This window comes from Arctopsyche grandis, chromosome 10, assembly GCF_051622035.1.
Source record: "Arctopsyche grandis isolate Sample6627 chromosome 10, ASM5162203v2, whole genome shotgun sequence".
In the NCBI taxonomy this organism is placed as follows: Eukaryota; Metazoa; Arthropoda; class Insecta; order Trichoptera; family Hydropsychidae; genus Arctopsyche; species Arctopsyche grandis.
The window spans coordinates 11,781,276-11,808,320 of NC_135364.1; the positions used below are offsets into that span (position 1 = coordinate 11,781,276).

The following is a 27,045-nucleotide window of genomic DNA, read 5'->3' on the forward strand; positions in this document are numbered from 1 at the left end:
TAATTTTAACGCAATCAGTCTCTTAGGCTCTGTATCTCACCGTATCCTCCTTTGGCTAATCCAATTTTCCATCTGAAGTGTCGTTAATTACACGAAGGTATGTATGTAGGTACGTTTGCCGTTCAGATGAGGTGGTAGAAATGGTGGGGGGAAGAGGGGGTTAGTTCCGGTGGTAAATGGCCGAGGTGTGCGAGCTCTCGTGATTTAGAAAGGGGACGTGAAAGCCCGTTCGCTTAATTATATTTTCACCTGTTTTCCACGCTGACGGCTTTTAAACCGAAATAGACCGGTCAATTCACTCTAGGTACTACCGTTCTTTTATACGGTTCAACAAAATACATATATGTACATACATATCTAGTGCTGCACCAAAGTATACCAAAACCAAAAGACCCGAAGGCCGAAAGTACATACAAAGGCGCCCCCATTCTAATGAATGACGCCCCCATTCTAATGAATGGGGGCGTCAAGTGAAATATTCAAACGTTTTAAAATCCTGGATAACACATCATTTCATTTAATATGGTTTTAGAAAAACACGCGATACCTATTTGTTAATAAGAACGGCGCATTTAGAATTGTATATTGTGCATATGCCAGTGGTTCATAACTAAAGAGCGGATCAACTTTGCGCAGTTCATTGTTCATCGTTCGCCGTGCTTTGTTCATTTTTATGATGAACCTTTTTTTATGCTCTCTAGCTTTATAGTTTGCCCTGTTTCCTGGAAAATAGACCCAAAACGCCCTGTTTCCTGGAAAAAGAACGCTTCCGTTCCTACCTCTATTTATACCTAGACATTGGATAGTGATCAGAGCAATTGCTTTCGAGGCTTTATGGCTATTATTAATTTTGTAGAAAAACTTTTTTATTGCTCTATTGCAGGCCTGGGCAAACTTTTCGAATGAATGACCGCATTAGGAATTAAAAATGAACGTCGGGCCGCAAGTAAAATACTATTTATAGATATTCATTATTTACTGTCATGAGAAAGAATTTCAGCATAAAAAATAAGTGATCCTCTAATAACCAACAATGTGGCACGCCACACAAAAATTTGAATCGGGCAGTTTGCCCTGGCCTGCTCTATTGCATTTAACACTGTTGGAACGTGTATTGTTACGTGCCATCGCCCTAATGACCATCTGATGTGTATTCATAACTAAGCTCATTCAACAATCGGAATTGAGATCTAAAGCAGTGTTTCCCAACCTTTTTATGCCACGCCCCACTCAATGCTTCAAAAATTTACTTGCCCCAATCATAATTATACAGCTCATCTAATTTTAAAAATAAATGAAGGCCACAAGCCATTAATAGAGCCTCACTGACTGTTATAGCTATCTTATCAATTATATTACTGACAATATTGCTCAGTTGCATTTATTTGACATCTTTGTCATCAACATATATCTGTCCATTGCCCCCCCCCCCCCCCAACATTCAAATTGCCTCCTGCTGAAACGTGCGCCACACGTTGGGAAACACTGATCTAAAGCAGTAGTTTGAATGTGCGACCACCGGCATCAACTGACTAATGATAAGACTTAGGCGTTGGTTTGGTACTTTTTAAATAACAATAGACCGCTCCATTAATGTACAAAGCAATAGAGGAAAAAAGCATGGTTGACAATAGTAAACTTTGGACAATGCTTTTCGCATTGTCCAAAGCATTTTTGGTATATGACAAATATTTTTAAAATATTTCGATGTTGGAAAGGATGAATTTATTGAAAAGTTTCTGTGTTTTTCTATTTCAATAAAGGACCATCCGAATGCAATTAATATTTATAGTGCTATTAAGATGAATTCCCTAAGATGGATTTCCTAGATAAAATTACAAACACAATTTCTAAATTAAAATTAAAACTGAAAATAATAGGGACTTCAATCTTCAAATCTTGAACTCGATAAAAGTTTTGAGGAATTTAATATTTTTGAAACTGTTTATTTTGTAACTTCCCCTCTTTAGATGATGACAAATGAAAAATTCATGTAAGATAACTATAATTTTCATTATTCAATTTAACTCACTGGACCAAAGTTAAATATGCGTTATTGGAAAATCAGTGGACCAGTGCTTGGACCACTTTAACAATAGAACCGTTGAAAATTTTTGATTGAAGTTATACATGAATCAAGCCAATTCAAAAAATCAGCAGAAATTTCTTTATTCAAACTTGTCGCACTGTGTGAATAAAATCCAATTATGCCATTACGAAATAAAAAAATTGATCAATATGAACAGAAATAACAATTGCGAGAGAAAAGGGGAATTCAGTATGCGCCACTCAACGGTCAGTGTAAGAATGATATCCGCCTTGCACTTATTGTATATTATTGGATGTTTAATACGTTTAATGATTTTTTTAGGTAATTATAATAAATAACCTCGTAGGATATCACATTATTTTAACTTAAAACACATATTTATAACTGGATGCTTGGAGTCCAGCACAGTGGCTAGCTGATTTTTTGAGGGATTAGGGTGAGGCGATATAGGGATTAAGGATAAGCCAATTTTTCCTATTACGGTATATTATAAAAAAACATTAAGTTGCACTTCATAAAAAATAAATATCAAATCCAGCTGACAGTTGTAAACTTAGAAGCAGCAATGCAGCTTGCATCGGAAGAAAGGTTTCCTAGCACGTTTTTCATTAATACTGAATTTTATCCATTTTTTATTTTGGTAAATAAAATTAAGCTTCGATTTTTTTGATTACAACAAAAGGTAAACTTGGGAAGCCCACCAAACATTTCCATAGGACCACCGATGTCAATTATTCGGCCACGGTAAAATTTCACGTGAGAACCACTGATCTAGAGTATGCCTTTTTCCAAAGTACTATTTAAATAAAGCAAGGAAAGTGTTGCTAAAATGTTTAAAATATATTAAAGTACAGGAAAAGATCGGTTCCAATATACATGTTTTCTTTATTCAGTGGCACGCTTGCCATCTAAGCAATTTTAAAAGGTATATGCGTACATAGATACATACATACAATGTGTGAGCAGGTATAGCCATCTATTAAAAATTTCTAAATCGCACTACTTTAAATCTTAATTCTCATTTTAAACAAAATTTTTCATTTAATGCATTTATTCATTCCACTTAATTCGTTTTGAAACATTTCAAACAAAGAACAATATAATTGACGAATGTTATGTATACTTTGTACATATATTTACTTAAATAAAAAGTAAAAAAATAATCATAATTATAATGGTGTAAATGTTTATAGCTTTATTAAGAAATAATTCTATTAAGAAGATTATTTATACAGTAAATGTTAGTGAGGTATTCCCACTAAACTTGATAAAATTTAGGCAAACATGAACAAAAAATTGCTTCGCCGGAAAAGCTCATACCCGCTTACAAACATATACCAAAATTTGTTTGTTCCAAATAATAAAATGTAGATTTGAATGGCAAAAAAAAAACAAAAAAAAGTAAATATACCTTGCAGTGCTCCAGTCCAGCAGAGCCAGAAGAGGGCCCATTTCGCAGTCCTGAATCTTTGCAGCCACCGAGGACGAAACATCAAAATTCCACATCGTCCTGACTCCTCACTGATACTTCCATCCTTGATCATTCCATTGCCTCCTATTTCGTCCCTCGGTGCTTCATCTGGAGTCTCGCCTAGGGGACTTCCCGCCTGCAACGGAACGAAACTCTGGGTGGACATTTTTTATATGAAACTCCACTCTCAAATCGAACACAATCAACAATGAATATGTTTTTTGTCGTTGATTGAATAAAAAAATGTTGACTTCCCCTCTATATATGAATGATTTAAACAGTGCGTATGTGCGTGTAATCGTTCGATACAAAACATTGAATGAGGTAGTCCCCCTAGTAACCTATAACGAAATATCTTCAAACGAACTTTCAAAAATAGATTTACTACATTCTTTATGGAGATTTTGTCAATGTGTTTTTCAAGCTTTTGTTAGCCATTTAAGTAATGTCTCTAATTTACTCCGTCGATTGCTTTATAAAAGAGCACTTCGTCACTTTCTTTTATAATGTAATCAACGACATAATTGACAATCACTGTTACGTTACGAGAGAAGAGCGGAACAAGATAATATAAAACCACTTTAAGGTCATGTCACTTTTCTAGTTTTTAAATTGTAATTTACGTTTATATGATATTCACTTTAATATACTACGCGTCCTTTTTATCTTGAGAATTTTAGGACTCGAGATTGTTTAACTTCCCACGGTGCACATTTTTCACGTAAAACATTCATTATTATAAAAAAAGTTATACATACAAATAAGAAATATTTTGTTTAAATTTAAACACAATTTGATTTAATATTAAAATTTTAGCTAATTTTTGTATTAGCCTATTGATTAAAAATTATTTTAATGAACACGATGAACACACTGAGTTTGTATTGTAAAATTTCATACGACTGTTATTTTGGATATTATTTTTATAAAAATGAAAAGGACTTTTCCTAAAGTTTATCGCGGGAAAATTTCGAGAAGACGAAGGATATCCAAGAGGACATCCCGCCTCCGGGAAGGGCAACGTGTAACTGGAGTTTGGAGTAAAGGAACACGCCGCATATAACCCCCGATATCTCTCGAAGTTCTTATATCTACATATATACATATGTATGAATATACCTACACACATTTTGAAAAATGAAACTGGCTGCACTTTAAACAAACAATTTTAAAGAATAAATAAAAAAAAATGTAAACAGAAGCGTCCAGCTTTGCTTTTTTGTTTGTTATACGTTTTTATATTTACATACCTTTTAATAACAAAAGTTTCTTCAAAGGATTCTTACTAATTTACATTTTATTCCGCACGATTTTCATAATAAACTTTTTTACTTAGAAATAAACTTTTGATAGGAAACCTCGAATCAATTTTGAAGTTGAAGTTTGTTTTAATCAAATGGCTTCGAAGAATCAAGTTTATAATTGAATATTCAATTCAGAAAATTCAAAAAAATATATTAATTTCTGCCATAATGATGTGAATCATTTTGAAAGCATCATCATTAAGAACGAAATTGACCCGAGTTCTTATCGTTGCTGTGATTTAATCAACATGTCACACATGATTATCTCCCAAAACTTTGACCTAGACGCAGTGGCGTAGCTACCTCATAGTAAAGGCATTCAAAGCATGAGATCCCAACTTGACAGGTGGTCAAAATTTATATATATACATATGTATATACATTAGTACTCAATATAATATAACACTGTCGAAAATATCGAAGCAACTATTTGTGCTTAAATCATTGCAGACCATAAAAGCCATTTGGGTTCAAGTAGGATAATTAATACGTAGCGCCATATTAAGAAAAAACTTAATTGGAAAATTTTTCAAATATATCCATAAGACTAATCCCAAAATTTTGGAAAGCTTAAATCGAGAAAAATGAACTTTTAAAATCAGTGAGCTAAGTAAAATTTATTTTTTTGTTGAGTTATTATACTGTAATGTAAATATGTATCAAGAAATAATTTGATTTATTTTATCTCATATTTTTAAAAATTAGATTGAGATAGATACACATAAGTGAGTGAGGAAAAATTTTGCATTAGGGCCCAAAATTTCTAGCTACACCACTTCCTAGACGTCAAACTACATATATCCAAATTGAAATGTATTAAAATTAGATAATGGAGATTTTAAATCGTGAGTCCCGCGATGGTCATCACCAAGATGATAATTGGATGACGTACGACCACCAGTCACACTTCGGAGCGTGCTCGTTCATCCTCAAGAACGAGATTAAATTGGTTGAATACCCACGCGTGTTGGCCGTCATAAAGGAAACAGTACGAGCACCGATCGGAAGTAAACAAATGAACCCGAAAATTGATCAACTGGTGGGGTGTGGGGCCTGCGGAAGCTGTGCAAGTATGCAACTCCATTCAAAAGGGCAAACCCTTCAGACCAGATCATTGTTCGGCGCACTGAAAGAAGTTGCCACTGTGCAAATTGTCAACCACTGTGACGAACGTTTTCTTCCTTTTTCTTTTCGATGTATATAAAATAAATCCATGGATTTATCCAATACGAAAAAAATATCATTACATTAATACTAGTGTCTGAAATATTAAACTTTTTATATATGATTTTTATGGATGTAAATTTTCAATATTTAATTGATTAAAAAATGAAAGATTAAAATCTCATTTACTTAATGAATTTTAAGATAAGTGGGAAATTAAATTTAATCCTAATATGTATATGCGAATTTTAAAACCCACCATCTTATTGGAACCAAATCATTTTAAAATTTCATGATTCTCATTCAGAAAGTAAAAAGATTATGCTTAGAAAAATGATAGATAGTATAAAAACATTCTAAAGTTTGTGTGACTAATATTAAAGCGAAATTGAAGTGCAATCTAGGGATTGCAATACCGGTATACCGATTTTTCGTTATATCGACAAAATGTCGCTATCGGTAAATACCAGTAAATTTTAAAATTTGAATCGGAAACTATTTATTCACGAATTGAGAACATATAGAGGGATATAATTGCATAATTTTACATAAAAAATCGATGCAAATGGCGTGTTGTGGATTAAATTGTCTGGAATTTGTTTACCTTCAGTATAAAATAGGTTTATTTCAAATTGATAAATTCACTGGCAACACAGACCAAACAAATCGTAATAAATGTGATCAGACGGTTGTTTCAATTAGTATGATTGAAACTTTCGAATGTTCCAAACTTTAAATAATCTACGCACGCTGTGTATAATGCTGAGTTGTTCCGTGATTTATTCGGAGCCAGCTCGTCGACGGAACAACAATAAAATACCTCGCTGCTTCTTTCACTCCGATCTCAGAAACCCATCTTCACATCTAAGCTACTATACTATCTGTAAAAGAGATGTAAAAATATGGGAGACATTTTCAAATAAAATTAATCCTCCAAAACTATAAAATGTTCGAGTGCCTCAAGTGGTAAGATCTATTTTATGTGTAATCTATAATATTTTGATAGATTTATATGTATGTGAGCACGCTACCTAGCTATAAATAAGCATACATACATACATATATAAACATACCTATACATTTTCCTTCGTGTGATGTTTATATACTATTGCAGACAATACATCACTGAAAATAACTTTGGATAATCCTGGCATATGGTTAAACCGCTCTCCGCACGGTTAATAATAATCACATATTGTCCATAGAAAATTTACGAGGGGGATGAAATGGTGTAAGGTTGAAATAGTCGCATAAAAGAGACGGTTCGGTTCTGGCAAATAATGAGAAGTGAATCTCTCGAAACCCCCTCGGTCATTTAATATTAGGGGTCGCGGTTCGATTAAATTTATGACGGTAGACACGACGCGACACTCTTTTATAATATTGAATTAATACTCGTCATCATAAATCATCAACGCTCCTTACACCGAACATAATTTATTTTTAGCGAGTTAATTTGAAATTTTCCTGAGAGGGATGGTGTCCGAATTGCGATGGCGATTGTAATTAAAACGCACCCGTGAGATTTATGTATAGCGCGAATTCCTCGGTACATACCGCAAGATGGATGGCCACGAAATTGCTGTCATCATCAGCGGCCACGGTACCATTATCGTCCGACTTCTTGGCATTCTCTGGGCTGTTTGGCATTCCTTGCGAACCGAAGTGTTCCTCGGAACGGACGTTATCGTTAATCCGGGGTCCCGGTTCCGAGGGGTCGGCCACAAATGCCTGGTTGACGTATCCATCTTGAGGGAAGGGACTGCTCCTCAACTCGACGTTGCTGTCAGAATCCACTGTCATCTCAAACACCCTTTTTTCCACATCTGAAATAAGAAAAAAATGCATTTGCATATAATAAATATTACATAAGAAGCGGACAGGGTTGGTGGAGAGCCGAACGTGAGCCTTCGTTAAATCATTTAAATTTCTAATTCTGATTCGTCACATATGCCATATGGATGTCACTTTTAACTGTAGTCTATTTTTTATTTAATTTATGTGAAAAATCCGATTAAGTATTTTATTTTTTATATTCGAATATTGTACATAAATATTTCTTACATATTTTTTCAATTACAATTAATGTCTACAGATTATGATGGATACTTTTTTATATAATTATTTTTATATCTCGTAAATTCGAGTTTATAACATCTTGAATTTTTTTGGTATTATAAAATGCTAAGTATTTCTTGAAATATTATTATTATCAAATTTGTCCACAGATATCATCATACAAACATCATAGAAAAACATTATTGTTTATCTATGTTTGTAATTGGAAGTGCATCAGGGTTTACCTATAAGGCCTTCCTGATATATTTCATTATATTTGTAAGTGGCGGAAGGCCAATTTTCAGTTCCAAAAACACTATTTCTGTTTGTCTTAATTCACAAATTTCTATCACTTATTTTAATTCGATATGTCCAGAGTCTTGAAAAATCAGAATACACGTATTACAGGCCACCAGTATTTTTAAATATTATTAAACGAAAAACATATTGTTTTGCAAAATATTTCTCGAAATGAAGAAAAGTGAAAAGAAAATATATACATACATATGTACATATATAAAAAATATCACAATATGTCACAAATTCTTGCGTGCGATTTAATATTCAATATGTAAAATACGCAAAAAAAATAATACCGTATAAAAAACCATATGATGATCCAAAATAAAGAAACAATCACATTCTGAATGAACAAATATGATAATTCAAAATGATAAAAAAAATATATTTCGCTTTTTAAATGAGCCAGGTGCCTTATTGGAGATATTTAAGTGCTTTAAAAACATTACAACCACCTGACTATAAATTTTCATACACATTTGAACTAGGGAAGCACCCAGGGTTTTATCTTGGGGGAAGAAGCTTTCATCTTATTAAACCCATAGTATGATATATTTTACTCGGAGTTTATGCAGGCAATCAATTTATTTATTCGCCATAAATATAAATTTAATTATAATAAACATACATTACGAGCAATACAATTAGATTCATATATTTTCAGCACAATTTTGAGTTTCATCACAAAATTGTATCAAAAATTATATAAACCGTACCAAATATACATATTTCATACACTAAATTTCAATATCTTGTATTTATATTTGTGGGTCTATGTATATTACAATACAAATTTAAGTCAAATCCTTTTCTTGTATTGAATATCTAAACATATTAAGGCTCTACAGTTTCTAAATATTGAAGAGAATTTATCACAAATACCGTCAAAGGGGAGAGCAAAACCTTTCACAGGATACTTCCGGAAAGGAAAATGCATTTTCCATATTGTAGATACTGTGCCACGCTAAGTATGTAGTATCCCACCGATTTACATTTTATTAAACGTTTCACTGATACGCGTCTTCTTCCACCGTACACACATGTAGTCAGTATCGGAAAAACTTTTCCAATATAGAAGAACACGGGTGACAAGGGTTATATGTAAATTTTCGACGAAGCAAAATATGTACGTGTACAAGGGACTGAAAAAGGGGTGTTCCTGTGCGTACTTATAAACCCAATTTATTATATAATCGACTGTTTCCCATGTTTTTATTAACTTTCAAGCTTTTGGTGCTGCCGCTGACAGAGAGTGAAATCAAAAGCCTGCATTGGACAGGAAAATAACATTTTCTTTTATACTTAATAAAAAATTCGCAGTGGGGAACCGAACCATATTCGGAATACGAAAACAGTATTCGTATACGGTACGAGTACAGCTATTTAAAATTTAAATTGAAATAAGCTATTTAAAATTTACTGACAAATTTTCAATGAAGACTTTTACACATACGATCAATTATAGAAATTACTTCTGAATCTAATTTTTCAAATTGTGAACGGTTTATATGAGACTATTCAACGTAAAAAACTTCCTATTTAAAAAAAATCAATAGCATTGAATAATATCTGCTATTCACTACAATGACATCACTCATATAAAATGCAATAAAGCCACCTAATCCTTGATCGAACATCCATGATAAATATATGTCTGCAGAATAAATTTGATTAAAAATATGTGCAGTTTGAATTCATACGGTATACGATATACATCTATGTACCTTCATCAAAAAAATATATTTCTTTTATGTAAAATTTATATTGAAAGTTGCACTGTCGCCTACTACACCACGCGGCCTTTCCATTTGGGACACATAATTTTACTTTATTTTGATATACCTAATACGGTTATTTGCGGATGAAGTGGCGGAAAAGCTGGGATGAGGTATCGAGGGGGTGGTAGAGGGTGGTCGGTGAGGAGCTGTTATGATTTATTCGTGTCCAGGGAGAAGACTGCAATTGTAGGGTTCGGTGTTGGGGTGATTTTGGCTCACACTTGAGCATTAAACTTGCAGATTTCCCCGTGGGTAACATTCACATAATAATATTATGTATTAGCCGGGAAATTTTCAGTACGTATTGATTTTCAAAATAATTTGTGAAAAAATATATAATGCATATGTATCATAAGTCAAATTTTTGTAACTTGTCCATAACACAACAGGTATTCTAAATTTCCATACGTACTAGTGTTTGACAAATCACTCGTCATATAAAAGGCTTATTTATATACCTATATGTATATACTTCCGATAAAAAAAACTCGATTTTTTTATAAATATAAACAAGTGTTCTTGATTTTGCAACGCTTCAATTGCATCACTGCACTATTGCACTGATTTGCAAACACGATCAATCAGGTTTTCCTAGACACATTTTCCTCGAATAATTTTTACAATACCTACACGTTTTAAATACTTTTTATCCCCGTTGAGTAAAATTAAATTATTTGTACACTACAATTAACATACTACATACGTCAATGAATTACAAAATGACAACAATTTACATGAATCATACAAGATTTTTCAATGAATGAAGAATAAAATAATCACAAATAAATATTATATTATTAATATCCTGTTGATTCATGCTTCGATTTAAAAATAACTGTTTTATGACAACTACAATAATTTACGGTGATTAAATATTCATCATTATAAGTACATATGTACACTAGATTTAAATAATGATAAATACAATACGTCATTAAATTTATGACCGGAATACATTGACATGACTTACATACTTGTACTAGCCCAATTAATAGTATAAAAATTAAGTTTAAACTTTGTACAAAAGTCAGTGGCGTAGCTACCGCGCCCGCAGACCCCGCAATGTGGGGGGGCGCCGAGACTTGGGGGGCGCCACAAAGCTGCGCGCCTTTTTCACAGATTTTTTAATTTGTTCTGTAATTTCTTTGTAATATATTTTTTTAAAACCTCTCTTATTTTTTAATCTATTTGCATCTCGTTTTATTGTATTTACTTAATGTCAAAATATAATAATGTGCATACATTATTATATTTATAATTCATCCGCATTGTGTGTAATATTTGTTTATTTGTTTAATACACAAGTATACCACAGTTTCTTCACAGGTCACTCCAATATGACACTGTGGCCAGAAAATGTAATTGATCTATGCCAATAGGGCTGGAAGACTACCTCTTTTTCCATCTTTTGAACGTCAGTGCCATTTTTCAACCTATTTGCTGATAATTCTCTCAAAATTAACAGGTGGGAATTTTTTAAGAAAGATTCACCATCAGTTATTTTATCTTTAAACAGATTGTGCACTGCTTGTCGATCGTCCAGATAAGACTATTAATGCACTTCGATATATACATAGGTATACATATACATAAAAAAGGTATGAATTATTAATTTTGAAAGTTATTTTGCTGTAAGGAAATAATATGAATATATAGGGGGGGGGGGTGCCTTAAAATATTTTGCGGGGAATTCACGCTACGCCACTGACAAAAGTGCACTGTTCACATTGTGAACATTCAACTGACGCATCATACAACAACATATACAGGTGTATGAGTAACCCAGCATATACATAGGTACATGTATATATATATACCTGCTAATAACTCCGCTGCGTCACTCGATCTTGAATTGGGTTCAGGTAGGTTGCGGATGAGCTGCTCTACAAAACTTATATTCACACCATTTCACAAGAAGACACAACACTCGCGCTTGGTTCCAATCATGCTACAAGCATCCGAGATGCTTTTGCTGTTGAAATTGGTGTTGAAACAGCAACCAAACCAGCGAACGGTGTGGTAGAAGTGTGCCGGCGACCGTTTGACCGCATCAACTGTTACGTACTGAGTAGTAGAAAGTGTTGAACGTGAAGCAAGGCGACCCAGAGAACCTCGTGCTGCGTGTCGGTTTCATGGTTAAGGTTGATGGCACGTGTTTTGATTTTGGACCAAGTGCCAAAATGCATTCTGTGACTCAGGTGTGTGCAGGTGTGTCGTGCAAACTGTACTCCCATGCATTATCGGTGCGGCAACTAGACCTTTCACAGGTGTGTGCGAAGTACATAAACATAAGATGTCGATATTGCCTAGTCCTCATTGACAACGTTGCTTATTCAGTGACTGAAATCATAATGAATTTCATTGACAATAAGTAGTACATTCTAAATTAAGCTGATGTTTACATAACTATTGAACCACCATCAGAATTTATAAGCCCCAAATCTAAATGAAGGAATTCTGCTTTGGCCTAGATCAAATGCTCGGACTGTTTAGGGTTATTCGTAAGATAAGGATGAATCTTTTTAAATGTATAAATAATCACCGGAAACAGCAAATGAGCTCCTCTCCCTCTTTTAGTAATAAAAATCCAGTTGATTCTATCCATCTGTAGAAAAGATAGTACATACATACATATGTATGTAATGACAACAATATACCAAAACTCGTCTTATTTATTTTATTTAAGTTTAAGTTCGGACCATTGTGGTATTACAGGAATCCCTAATGCGCTACAATGGTCGAAAAAATAAATATATACATACATACATATGTATATACCTATACATGGACAAAAAAATACATTCATACGTAATCATAAAAAATAGCATTATAATAATAGCAGATAAAGTAAAAATATCAAATAATAAAATACAAAGTAGGGAATGTCTTGCACCTATAGCCAGCACCAATATATAAGAACCAGTCGCAAATACTTCTGCGAGGCCCAAATGGAAGAGAAAAGATTCCACTCACATTCAATTGTGAAAATAATGATGAGCGCAGGCTACCAGACAAATAAGTTTAAATAATCTCCGATAACCTACGTTCACTGAGGTAGAAAATATCACATTAAGGCAACGATATACATATGTACTTGTCTTGTACTACTACATACATATTTTATGACATAATGCTACATCCATATTAAACTAAAATATACAGTGACACTACATACGATATGTAAAGCGATACATATGTATGTAGTAGACAAGGCAGAATTGTTTTATGTGATTTCTCCTTTAAACATAATTAAATTACTTGAATGTCCTGTATAAACTTTGGATGTATTAAAATATTCTGAAAGTAATGAAATAAATAAAATAAAAATTTCAACATAAAAATGAATCGAGTATGTGAGTCAATAACCAGAATTTCGTATAATCCGAATGGGAGACTCTTTGTATCGCAAATTCACAACTTTTAAAACATTTTCGAAATAAAATTTCCGAAGTATGAAAATGTTTATATCGTATCTTTATCGACTTATATCCGCAAAACTATCCAAAATTGCTAAATCAACTTTTTTGTACGGCAGAAGAAATATTGCTTCGTCTGTGTTACCAAAATCGAATACGCAGCCCCCCTCGTTACCATTAGTAAATATTATCTATTACTTAATGAAATAAGGGATTAGAAAAAAAACTACTTTCACACTTGGTCCCCAGTATTTGAGGCCATTGAATTTCACCCCCAATTTAATATCCCCCTTCGATATACCTACGTACAATAAAAAAACCAGTATTGTATGCTGTAACCATTTAAAATGCACAATGAATTTTTATATTGAAGAAATAAAAAACAAACAATTTTTATATGGATATATTTATAATATGGATTTTCCAATGATGCTCCGGAATAAATAATACAATACGCTCAGATTCTCCGTGAATTTTCAAGAATTTTCGACAAACCGTGCGTTGAAACCACTTTTCCTTTGAATCTGACTTTCAAATTAAACCACCCCATCCCGTGTTCAGTTCAAAATAGTTTGCGGATAAAGACCGTTCCGTATTTCACTGTATTTCAATACGAACTAAACGAATACATATCTCAATGGAATATAATGATTTCTCAAAAAAAAATTGATTGCTTAGAAATTGGATATTTTTTGGAAATTTTGTTAGAGGTTAAACAATTATGTACGTACAAATAAAATTTATATATTCAAATTTTAATAACATAACAACTTGGTATAAAGATATATTATAATACATAGCTACTTTAAAAACCAATCGTATCATCTCCACACGCGGCATGTGTTATCTGTCGATGCTGTAATCACAGTGTCTCCATGATAGTTAAAGGCACATGAAAATACTTCCCCTCTATGGCCTGACAGAACCTTTAAATAATTATAAATTTTAAAATCATTAAAAATTGTCTAAGTCGCTAGCATAAAACAAAAACGTATTCAATTATAATTTTGGAACGACTGAATACGAGTATTTTTTTTTTGTATTAACCTTCTTTATACAAAAACGTAAAACAAATCTATGTAGAAATAATGACAATATAATTGTATGACATTTACGTCATCATTTCCGTTCATACACAACAATAGAACATGCAAGAGAATAAGCATTGCATGCAGAAGGATGTTTGATAACCCAAGTAAAAATATCAAAATTTTGCATTCGAAATGCAATTTCCCTTTTTGAATAATAATGCTGTAATTATGATAATATTATATGTAGAATAAATTAAGTGAGGAATAAAGACCTGAGTGCAGGTTCCATTGTGAGAATTCCAAAGGCGAGCTGTTAAATCAGCGGAAGCAGTCAACAATAAAGTACCCCCAGGACTAAAAGAAACCTAAAAATGTTGTATTAAAACAATTTAATAATAGTGTTAAAAATTTTTCATTGCTGAATATTCAAAGGCAGATAGCGAAATCTATTGATAATTTTAAAATTTATATTCACTAACTATTATAAAATAATTAGTATAATATCTAAAATAGAAGAATAAGTGAAAAATAACGATTAAAATCATATAAAATTTAAAATAATCCATATTAAATTTTAATTTTTTTATATTTTTGAGCTAAAAATTTTTTAACAAAATCAACAGATGGATATTTTATTCATCCCATTTTATGTATTCTATATTAAGTAGAATTATGTATAATTAGCAGGGACCCGAACCGTTATTTTTTTCGTTCCGGTTTTGGCTCCAGTTCCTTAAAAAAATAAATATCGGTTCAGTTCTGGTTTTCGGTTTTAGATTTTCTGTTCTCTTGTATTTAAATATTAAATATACACCCACACCGTCTATACCTCTCTTTATACGGCTTAACGCTATAACTTATTGTGATTAACATATTAACATATTTTAATATACATTCCTGTATGTTTGACCATTAATTCTATCATTCCCAAAGTATATATATTAATTTTACCAAACTGCAAAAAAAAATCGGTTCGATTTCGGTTTTCGTTCCAGCAAAAATAACGGTTATTGCGGTTTTCGGTTCGAGTCCCTGATATAATTAGACAATAAAATGACCAAAATACCTACATATATATATTTTATCAAATGTCCTTAAGATTTTTTCTTTAAATAATATATTGTTAATTACCCATTTTTTGAGTTAGTTAATATTGAATGAACTCACTTTTGAAATTTCATCTTTGTGTCCTATCATTACCGCTAATTCTCTAAAATCAGTACATGCATCATAAATTCTTGCCGAACAATCTGCTGACACTGAAGCCAAACGTCTTCCACACCAGTCAAATGCCACATCCAAAACCTGTGCAAATGCAGTTATAAATAAGTAAAATCAAATGTAAATATTTATTAAAAGTGAAAACTTGATCTACTAACTTCATCAGTATGATTATGAATGTTTGTTAAGCTTATTTGTTTTCTTACATCCCAAATCCGTACACTTTTATCAAGGGAACTACTTCCTATTAAACGGCAATCCCAATTGAAAACACAGTTTGATATTTCTGCATCGTGACCTTTTAAAACTCCAGCTCTTCTAGAAAAAGATTACTCACAAACATTCTTAATCAAAAATTTTCATATGTTTGTATGTATGTACATTGAAGTAGTAATTACTCTTTAGCTCTAATATCCCATATTGATATAGTCCCATCAAAAGATCCCGTGATAATTTGTTGACCAGTACATCTATTAAAATTCAATGCAATAATTTCGCCAGAATGCCCCAGTAATGTCGATACCTCTTGACCTCAAAAGTTACCATTAATTTTTAAAATGTAACCAAAATACATTTAGTACATTATAATAAAACAAGCATACCGGTAGATCCATGAAAAACTCTCGCCGTATGATCCATAGATGCAGTTGCAACCAAATCATTTGTTGGTGAAAAACTTGCAGATACAACTTCCGCCTGATGTCCCCATAATGTCGAAAGACATTCTCCGGTAACTGTATCCCAAATCTTCGCCGTTTTATCAAAAGATCCAGTAACGATTCTGTCACTTTTACGAATATTCTTTTACAAACGGAATCAATATTTTATAGTTTAATATTTTAAAATTTAAAATAATATTTACCACAGTGGAAAATTATATGAAACAGAGTATACAACATTTTTATGACCCAGTAAAGATTTCTCTTCTTTTCCAGTTTCAACATTCCAAATTTTACACGTTCGATCATAACTAGCAGTTAGGCACCTAAATATTTTATACATGAGATTTTCTACATAGTATACAATAAATTAAAAAATTTTGCTCATCACATGCTTAAATTTTACTTTTTTCCTTCTTTGTTGAATGCAACATTAGTTATAGGTAAAAGATGACTTTGCAGTGTTTTGTAAATGTAAAAATGTCTTCCAACTGTTATCTCGGCTTCCAATTTCTTTTTCAGTTTGTTTATACAAAGATTTAGTTGATCAATTACATTTTCTGTAATCAATTGTTCAGTTTGCGCTATACTCTTCACAATTGACTGCACATCAGATCTAAAATATGAAATATTTGATTAGTTACATAAAAATCACAAAACAATATGCGAATTGCATCCATTGTGAATATCATTTACATACTTAGCAGTAAAGTCCAACAAATCTATCGTTTTAAATTTTATAATTCCGGATTGCAAATACTCCAACAATATTCCTGGAGGATGATATCGAAGATGGAATTTACAAAGCTTCATATCGTAAAAGTCAGATGAGTTAATCTAATTTGCACTGGTTACTAAGGTAAATAAATATCAAGCTTGTTTCATAACGTTTCTAAAATGTTGTCATTACAAAAAAATAATCTATATAGAAAAAAAGTTATCTTTTCAATGTATGTATAATATAAGTAGTGATGTGAATGTGAATATATAGAAGGAAAGTAATGAATGCACTTAGAGAATATTTAAGAACTTCTTTTAGTAATCAAAAAACAACTTTAGATCATTACACAGCAGCTAAGAGCACACTATAATATTTTTAGAAATTTTTTGAATCCCTTTAAAATTTTGTTGAAGTATGTGTATAATTTAATAAGGTAAATATGCTACAAATTTAATTGATAATTTGAATAAACTTGATTCAAATATTTAATAATGGAAACAATAAGTAATATACAGTATTAAAAAGTAAAGACGTCAGAGTGGCCTCTTGGTCTAGGGGTATGATTCCTGCTTTGGGTGCAGGAGGTCCCGGGTTCAAATCCCGGAGGGGCCCTATTTTTGTTTTTATTTTATTTCTTATTTATCTTTATAAAACTACCAATATGAATAGCAACAAATAACTGAAATCAACTAGTTAAAAGTAACGAACTAAGCTTTAGCATTGCCGCAATATTTACAGCTGTTGCTATGCGGAAGAGTGATCGACCCAAAAACACCATTTCGTACGCATTCTTATGTAAATATATCTATTTATTTTATACATCTTTCATCAGAATTCATTAAAACGCATATACTATTTGTATTTTAATTATAATAATCATGTAGGCTCAATCACAAAAAATATATAGTAAATATAAACGGGTAATTAATCACGATATAAACATCGACAGTGACATCTTTTGAAAATATTTTAAAGCACATTACTTTAAAAAAGTTCCAGTACCTTTTTTAACAAAAACGCAATGAGTATTATAATAATAAAACAATTAATTAAATAAAAAACAACGAACAATCAGTGAATAGTGGATAAACATAAATAATGATCCATGGTCAAAGATAGCCTCCGACTACCAAAGACCCGTCTATACATCAACATAAAATAAAAACACTTCTGAATATTGTCTATCAACTGACAGACGATTTTATTTAATTTAATTTCTTCATTTGTTTTTGTTGTAATTTCTTCAACACCACAATATTGGACAGTTCGTGGTTCGAGTTCGCGTTTACGTCTTATTAGAAATGAAATAATAAGAGGTAGCAGCAATAATCAAGTTCCATAATAAGCTCGGGTGAGTGATTTTATCACTTTTATTTATTACGCTGAGTATAGACGCCATTTTGCAGATCAACGGAGTAACATAAATTATTGACTTGATCCAATTGATGCAATGTTCAATCTAGTTTCTGCACTGTGGTCAGAAAACTTTGACTAAAAAACATTCGGGAGTTTACCAAAACAGTCCTCTGAAAATGTACTGTCGAGGAAGTACTCTACCGGCATTGTTCTTTCTCTTTGTAAACAAACTTTCATCGAATGATCCATATCTTCTGTTGTTTGACAAGATTTAACTCATGTAGTTATTCAAGTCGACGGTTATGTTCTTGGTTATGCCTAATTCTTCTTTGTACGTCATCACGTTGATCAAAGTCAATTCTTTGACCCAACAATCAGGGCCGGCCTTTTTAGATGCGAAAAAAATTTGTGACAAAAAAAATTGAATTACATACTTGTAGAGTGGAAAAGGTTAAGACATAGGAGTCAAAATTAATACGATATATTTAATGTTTGCGGATATATCTGGTACCTGAAATGTTTCATAAGCATAACATTCATTCATTGCAATACGCATTTACTTATCACTAAAGCCCGGACCCAGAGGGTGCCGCGTATTGTTCAAATGTTGTAAATGCATTGTTAAAGGTTCGCCGAACGTTTTTATTTTGGACTCTAGCTTTGTAAATAAAGCTAAACCGCCCCGATTCCTGGAAAAAGCACGGAGTCTATCCGCAGTCTACTTATCACCATTCTTTAAAATTTCAATTTTGCGAAAAAAAAAATTTTTTTTCGGGTGTTGACTTTCTTTCAACAAGATGTTCACTACAATTAAAACTTCATTTCATGTCAAATGAATAATAAAATGCTATTTTATCATTATCTGGAGGCGTTTTTTTAAAAAGCACGAGGCCATAAATCTTTTTTCTTATATAGTTACATTTTTGATTGTGGGGGCGAAAAGAATAAAATAACAGTATAAACAGTATTGCTATAAACATACTGTTTAATATGACGGGCGGGAAGGAAGTAAAGTAGTAGTCACCAACATAGTCGAATCGGTCCCATTTCATAGATACATGGTGTGGTAAGTCAGAGTGCCACCCCCTCAACTCGTCATATCTGTACAAAGGAAAAATCATCTTCAGTGGCATATATGAGACTCTTGCCTTGGATAGCCTGAAACATGGCTGCTACTTCCATAATGGTTCTTGATCTAACCTGGAGTTCATAATGAAAACGATCAATGCATCCAAACATCGCCGGATCGCCCTCTTGTTTTCTTCTTGTATTCTCTCTATTACGATTTCATGATTATTTGATTTTAAAAGCGTCTGTTCAATTGCATGCTCCACTAGAGGTGATTGCGCTTCTCTAGTTATCTTCTAGCTTCTAGTAATGATAAGTATGGCACCGCTAGCCACCCTTGAGTTGGAATGTCTTTTTATTTGTTGTTTTTTTGGATTGTGTTGAAGACATGTATCTCTACGAAATTTCCAGAAGACAAATTGTTTCGGCTGCGCATAAATTAATTTAAAATTTGCAATATTATATAGTTATACATATTTTTCATTTGATGTCACCCCCTGGATGCTATCAAATACACCATATTTGAAGAAATGTAGCAGAAACTTGTCGAAATAAGATCGTACGAATTAATAATGACACGAAGCACCGTGCCCTACGATAATACCGTGCGGTACGAATCAGTTCTTACTTTTAGGGCGAAAACACTCTGAGTGGTATGGGACGTCACGTCCCTGGCTAGTAAATAGTGGATGTTCCATGACCGTAAACAGTGGGTGTTCCCCAAGCTGAATTCAAATGTAGTTGCACGTGCAGAATGCATATATTTGTGAGATTTATTTATTTTACATAGATATATGTATACCAGGAAGGCCTGACAGGTAGACCCCAATGTGCCGTCCTAGACAATTAATAACAAACATTGCAGCATTTTTATTACACAAATCACTACTTTTCAAGAGGCTGAAGAACACGAAATTAACAATGAATTAATTAATTCAATACCTGATTAACAATCTATGGATTTGGACTTGTACGTGCATTTTTAGATATTGTACATAAATCAAATTCAGATATTTGTGAAATAGCGGCTAGGATGATTTTTGTCAATTTGTTGGAACCGTTTCAATGAAAATCGGATGAATTGGTAAACTCTGATAAGAAATGATTGACTTGGAGTCACATATATCCAAGTCTGACCAGCTGTATTAAATATTAGCACGGGATCGGACCCGGGACCTCTCGGTGCTAAACATAAACGCAACCACCGAGCCATACTGCTGGAGATCACCGTTTTCGAGCAAGGATAAAATATAACTTAAATCGTTCCAAGGGGTGATTTTTAAAACTGTACCATTTATATGGGCTAGGGGTGCTTCTTTTTTTCGAATATTTAAAAGTATCTAAAAAAAAAAACACGTACCACTTGGTGTGTTTTTACCCTTAGATATGCCATGCCAACTTAAAACCATGTAATAATTAGACTGCGGATAGAGACCGTGCTTTTTCCAGGAATCGGGGCGGTTTGGATCTATTTACAAAGCCTGAGTACAGTTGAACAATAAACAACAATTGACAACAATTGAACAATAAACAGCGCGCTGTGGGTCCGGCCACTAGCTAATAATTAGTGAGCGGACCCAAATCGCGCCGTTCATTATTCAATTGTTCTCCTTGCTTTGTTAAAGGTTCGCCAAACCTTTTTTTTGCATTCTAGCTTTGTAAATAGAGCCAAACCACCCCGATTCCTGGAAAAAGCACGCTCCCTATCCTACCCCTAGTAATAATTAAGGATAAGCGCTCGTGATCTATTTCCCAAAAAAGAGGGGTTGCCTATTGTTAATTTCTATTGTCCTACAAAACTAGAAAAGATTTGTGGGTCTCGGGGGAACAGGGTAGTTCCTCCCCCACGAGTTAGGGCCGAATGGTCGAATGACAGCTCCACTGCCGTAACCATGGCGACCGGTGTTGCCACCCTCTTCTATGGGGTCGCCACATCACTCCCTCCCCAGCGACATTGCGTAGCCGTCGCGACAACTACGGGATGTAGCTGTCCAGATGGGCTGGCCACCGGACTCTCCTGCCAGTCCGTGTGGTTGCTTGTCGGCCAGTTTCTTGCTGTGGTTCTGCATTTTCTTGGGGGGCTCTCTCTGCTCTCTCTGGGGGCTCTCCGCTGCTTTCCATGTATGCCGGCTTTATGCGGTCTACCGATACGGTGACATTGGAATCCTTAATTCTCAGTGTGAAGAACTTCGGTCCCCTCTTCAACACCCTGTATGGACCATCGTATGGAGGCTGTTACTGGTGAGTGTGAAAATGTCAGTGTAATGACTGGGCATACAGGAGCGATTATGGAATTACACTTTTCTCGTGACGGTTCAAATATATTTACGTGCTCAACTGATATGACACTTGCACTGTGGGATGTTCCAACTAGCCAAAGGATAAAAAAACTCAGAGGTCATTCAGCATATGTTAATTCAATCCACGGAAATAGACGTGGTCCACAAATGCTCGTATCTGGTTCTGATGATTCTACTGTTAAAATCTGGGACACACGCAAAAGAAATGTAGTGTCAACAATGAACAGCAACTACCAAGTTACTGCAGTTACTTGGTAGTTGCTGTTCATTGTTGACACTACATTTCTTTTGCGTGTGCCCACAAATTAAACATTAAATATTTTTAAAATGCCTGCGATTGATAAGCGACGTGCTGACGAAATGGCGGTGGTGGCCGCCAAAAGGTCTCGCACTGATATTGTCGGTGTTAGCAGTCGAGAAAAAGCTGTTGTTACCACGACGATACCCAGAACGTCTTCACTCTTTTCTCCTATTATGTTGCTAGAAGGTCATCAGGGAGAAGTGTTTTCCACTGAATTTCATCCCGATGGGCAATATTTAGCTTCTTCTGGATTCGACAGACAAATTTTTATGTGGGCTGTTACTGGTGAGTGTGAAAATGTCAGTGTAATGACTGGGCATACAGGAGCGATTATGGAATTACACTTTTCTCGTGACGGTTCAAATATATTTACGTGCTCAACTGATATGACACTTGCACTGTGGGATGTTCCAACTAGCCAAAGGATAAAAAAACTCAGAGGTCATTCAGCATATGTTAATTCAATCCACGGAAATAGACGTGGTCCACAAATGCTCGTATCTGGTTCTGATGATTCTACTGTTAAAATCTGGGACACACGCAAAAGAAATGTAGTGTCAACAATGAACAGCAACTACCAAGTTACTGCAGTTACTTTCAATGATACATCTGAACAAGTAATCACGTCGGGGTCACCACTGTGGGTCTCGGGGGAACAGGGTAGTTCCTCCCCCACGAGTTAGGGCCGAATGGTCGAATGACAGCTCCACTGCCGTAACCATGGCGACCGGTGTTGCCACCCTCTTCTATGGGGTCGCCACAGATTGATAATAGAAATTGACAATAAGGGGGCAACTCCTCTTTCCGGGGAAATAGAACCCGACAACCTATCCTTAGTAATAATAGAGAACGCTTAGCCATATTCGAGTCTTCAAAAAGAATAATAACACCCCCTACATCCAACCATAAACCACGACCACAGCGATAGCCGAGCCTCTAAATATTTAAACGAAATGAATGACAAGATGCGTTTAAAACCAGGTTGGCAACACTGCGTTGCGCTGTGTAGCTTTGCGAGCGCGGCTGACAGTACAACAGCTGGCACTCGGACAGTCGACGCCAGGCAACGCGACGGGAGGGTCACGCGCGCTCTCCACTCGACTGTAAATATCAGTGTTTATTTATCTAATGACAAAACAGTGAATGCGAGATCGTCTGTTACGAGCACCCCCGTCACCACAGCCCCGAGAGCCTCCGCCCCCGTTCGAACAAGGGCGAGTCGGCGCCCCGCACCCCCGCACCTCCGCACCCTCGTCGCCGCAGCTCCCCCGCACACACAAAGAAGGTATAAAACGGAATATTGCACCATATAGATACGTTGACCCTTACAGCATCCCATATCGATTTGTTTACCTTTTTAATACACGTACAATTGTACAATTACAATGCAATTCAACACCCGACACACGTCTCGTGGGCTCACGATGCAGCATCAGCCGTGGACCAATTTCCCAATTTACCTTTGTCCACTCGTGTATGCATGTATGGTACCTTAGGTACATAATATACGCGGATGGGAAAAAGGGCATGTCTGTGTCTAAATGTGTGGCAACTTTGTTAAATTCTGGTGCATGGGTCGTTGACCCCTCTCTACGTCAAAAAACAGTGCATCGGCTCCCGTTTGTGCCATTTATCTATTACAATTTACACAACCTGATTTATTTCTGTGTCATAATTTATTGCCGGATTCGTTGTCGCGATCGAACAATGTGTCATTATCATTTGTGTGCGGAACAAACAAATGTTTACGTGTGCTTTTATTCAATAGAGCGGAGATGCCCCATGTTTTGGATTTTGTAGGATTGTATGTGTGTGTTGTTAAAGGCGGTATTGTTTGATGATGAATCTCGATTTGCATTTAAATTCTTGATAAAGTTAAAAAAATTATTCAATATTTAATTCGAGGACGTACATTTTAATGCTTGAATCACGATCTATTATTTAGTGGACGTTTTTGTTTTTCGTTATGTCTACGTTTATTTTTATTATACATACATATGCACCTTCTTGAATCTTCTTTAAGGTAATGGGAAACCAATGAATTGTATTTTTTATAACCAATCTCTTCAAAAATGAAAATTACTGGAATTTATTGTTGCTGAAGGTAATGATTATTGGAATTCGAAATGATTGTTAGTTTATTTTTATTTTTTGGCGAGGTTAGAAGTAACTTTAAATCGTACATATAATAAATGAATACTATCAGTGTCAATTTATTTGCAATTTTTTATCATTTTAGATGTACGGTTGATTTTCCAGTTTACCGGTAAAATTATACCGGTTACTGTACAATCTAATATATTATTTCGAAAGAGACTTCGTAAGTATTGTTGGTTGGGAATCGAAAACAAGTCAGTTTCTATGACAATTCGATTGGTTGAATATAATTTTTTTTTCGATCCAAATAAATTTAATAAAAATACAAATGAATATTTACTATTTAGATTCGCCATGTTTTAGCTGTTTATATTACAAATACTGAGCGAAGCCGGTTAAAACAACTAGTAAACTTTAAAAATAAATTGTTATGCTAGTAATATTTAACGTAGGTTTAGTATGTATTAAGTATTGCTCCTAGTAAGTAGGCTTCAAAATTCTAAAGCAAAATGTGTTTTTTAAATGAACAAAAATACACTAGACATTTTGTTTTTAAATTATAATATTTATTTATTACATTTAAAAATATATATGTACATATATTGTAAACGCCGCCATTTGCCGCCCCTCGTGATGTGCCGCCCTCGGGCAGAGCCTCGCTTTCTTGCTCCCACGCGACTTTGGTATTTATTAAAAAGTAAAGAGTCAAACATGCCACCTTAAAATGAAGCCTATCAAAACATCCAATTCACGAGCTATGCAATCTCATGACTCAGCATTACCGAGATCTTATTCGTATCGGGATTTTTTTTAAATCAACCTAAAAAAAAACACTCAAATATTCTTTGAGTTATATACCCAGTATTAGATTTGTCGGGATGCTTGATTTGGGACAATTGTGCAAATTATACGTATGTGGGCTTCGTACGCTAAACCTGAACGTATTTATTCGATGGACGCATATGCGTAGGTTCTTCAGTCAGCCATTGGACACTTGATTTAGGATAATTGTGCAAATTGTACGAGGGTTTCAAACGGTTAGAAGGCCCCACTTTGAGAAGCGCTGGCTTAAATGTAATAATATCGCCATTGGATGGTGAGCGTCGGCCACCACGCTATCTTCCAAACCTGTTTCGTGTAAATTATGGTTTCTTCAATGTTCTCTTAAAACCTACTAAAGGATGCTGAACTCTTCTCGGCATATATCTGCTTTAATTTTTTTTTTATTTTGATAAGAATGTTACATCGGTGCTTACGGTGCAATTTCCAAATGTAATCATTGTAAATTCTGCACGCACATTTTTTCCCCCGTGTATATGATATTTCAATTTGAACTATCAAATAAAAAATGTGTAACAAATTTTATAATGTCAGATGTACATATGTATGGAGATAAATGTTTATAATTTCTTGACATTTCTTAAAATGCTGATAATTCTTTTTATACGTGGTAGATAAGGTTGTGTTTTATCTTACGTATACATATATTGAATGTACGTATAATGCACAGTTGGTTTTTTTGATTCTTTTGTGAAAAGTTCAACACATTTACTGATTTAGATTATTTATTATCATCCTCTACGTGTATATCTTAAGTTTTAATTGGAAATCATTTCAATGCTTTTTGAATGGATAGTTATATTAAACTATCTCAAAGCGGTACGGATGTGGGTTAGTTCCATTAGACAGCTGTGTATTATATGGTCATTGTGAATGTTCGTCGAATTAATTAATATTTTATTAGATCGAAGCACTCGGAAAGTCGGAACTATGATTCACTGTAAACTTTATGTGTGGAAATTCGCATGAAAATCAGTAATTGCTAGTATAGCGGGTGGCTGCCATGGAAACGGATTAGGGAAATACTTTCTATTTCGTGTCAAATTGTCGATTATGTAAGTTTCGCGATTCGTTCGCTTCTTTCAGCCGGAACACACACACACCCGTTTTTTTTTTTCACTTTTTAGAAGACAATGTGTACAGAACAGTTTAGAGGAGCGATTAAATTTTTTACCGATGCTGTGAAATTTGATTGATCTGAAATACAAATGAGAATTCTATGCACGGAGGTAACAATAGGTGTATGAAAAAAATGGCTATCGAATATTATGCGTTCCCATACATATATAGAGTGGTGAATTTCGAGCGAAGATACCTATATATGTATGTATATATATATATATATATATATATAGTGGCAATTTAAAATCAATCTTGATTTCTGGATCGTCTTTCTGACGAAGTTAACAAATTCCTAGTTTGATCGTGTGTCTGATTTTCCACACAAATGACATTTATGGACCGGTTTTATACCTCACTCACTGTTGTGGTACATTTTTTTATTTCATTTATGCCATTTCGTATGTAACTATATGTATATGGTTTGAATATTTATTCAATGTTGCTTTAGGTGCTTGTACATTTGAATATAATAATTTATTTGATTACCCCTCTGCGAGGCGAATCTTTCGCATTTTTCATAATTTCCAATTTCCCCTTTTACGGTCGCAAACGTTGTACTGGGAAAATTGACGTTTTCCGCGTCGATTCTAACCTTTTTTTGCGGTTGCAAGTATCCGTAGTTCCTCCGTATCAGATCCGACCCTGAAACTGGCTTTTTTTTAATAAATTAAATTTATTCTTTTCCGTTTTCGCTCGCTTTCCGCATTACTGCAATTGAAAAATGTAATTCAATATTTTCATGTCTGAAGCTCTTCAGCAACAATTAATGAAAATTATTTTTTGAATGA

The 27,045-nt window shown here is 34.0% G+C and overlaps 3 protein-coding genes, 1 non-coding gene and 2 pseudogenes across 4 annotated transcripts in view; 4 read left to right on the forward strand and 2 right to left on the reverse strand.

Annotated features, from left to right (window-relative positions):
• Positions 1 to 12,200, reverse strand: part of Oatp26F (Organic anion transporting polypeptide 26F) — a 45,251-nt gene extending 33,051 nt beyond the window's left edge. The window contains exons 1-3 of the mRNA XM_077439837.1: positions 11,943 to 12,200; positions 7,547 to 7,815; positions 3,462 to 3,657 (exon numbers count right to left, since the gene is read on the reverse strand). Coding sequence (XP_077295963.1) covers positions 3,462 to 3,657; positions 7,547 to 7,792 — 442 coding nt within the window. The 5' untranslated portion in view covers positions 7,793 to 7,815; positions 11,943 to 12,200. The remainder of the gene's footprint in view (positions 1 to 3,461; positions 3,658 to 7,546; positions 7,816 to 11,942) is intronic.
• A 2,066-nt stretch (positions 12,201 to 14,266) lies between these two features.
• LOC143918215 (uncharacterized) lies at positions 14,267 to 17,313 on the reverse strand. Its single transcript, XM_077439983.1, has 9 exons — positions 17,153 to 17,313; positions 16,859 to 17,068; positions 16,656 to 16,778; positions 16,396 to 16,580; positions 16,192 to 16,324; positions 15,952 to 16,111; positions 15,740 to 15,877; positions 14,845 to 14,937; positions 14,267 to 14,467 (listed from the first exon to the last, which is right to left on the reverse strand). The coding sequence occupies exons 1-9, from the start codon at positions 17,263 to 17,265 to the stop codon at positions 14,363 to 14,365; spliced, it is 1,260 nt and encodes a 419-aa protein (XP_077296109.1). The 5' UTR covers positions 17,266 to 17,313; the 3' UTR covers positions 14,267 to 14,362.
• Positions 17,314 to 17,713: 400 nt separating this feature from the next.
• TRNAP-UGG (transfer RNA proline (anticodon UGG)) lies at positions 17,714 to 17,785 on the forward strand. Its single transcript has one exon. It is a non-coding gene; the product is annotated as a tRNA-Pro (tRNA).
• A 4,025-nt stretch (positions 17,786 to 21,810) lies between these two features.
• LOC143917691 (U5 small nuclear ribonucleoprotein 40 kDa protein pseudogene) lies at positions 21,811 to 22,155 on the forward strand (annotated as a pseudogene).
• Positions 22,156 to 22,224: 69 nt separating this feature from the next.
• LOC143917692 (U5 small nuclear ribonucleoprotein 40 kDa protein pseudogene) lies at positions 22,225 to 22,881 on the forward strand (annotated as a pseudogene).
• A 367-nt stretch (positions 22,882 to 23,248) lies between these two features.
• The window catches only part of Oatp30B (Organic anion transporting polypeptide 30B), a 73,214-nt gene continuing 69,417 nt past the window's right edge, over positions 23,249 to 27,045 (forward strand). The window contains exon 1 of the mRNA XM_077439401.1: positions 23,249 to 23,483. The gene's annotated coding sequence lies outside the window, so the exon portion shown is untranslated. The remainder of the gene's footprint in view (positions 23,484 to 27,045) is intronic.

Coding starts and splice junctions, on each gene's coding strand:
- LOC143918215 (XM_077439983.1), bottom strand. CDS start 17,265: ATGAAGCTTTGTAAATTCCATCTTCGATATCATCCTCCAGGAATATTG. Junction 16,581..16,655: donor TCATATAATTTTCCACTGTG/GTAAATATTATT, acceptor TATTCGTAAAAG/TGACAGAATCGTTACTGGAT. Junction 16,325..16,395: donor AGTTTTTCATGGATCTACCG/GTATGCTTGTTT, acceptor GTAACTTTTGAG/GTCAAGAGGTATCGACATTA.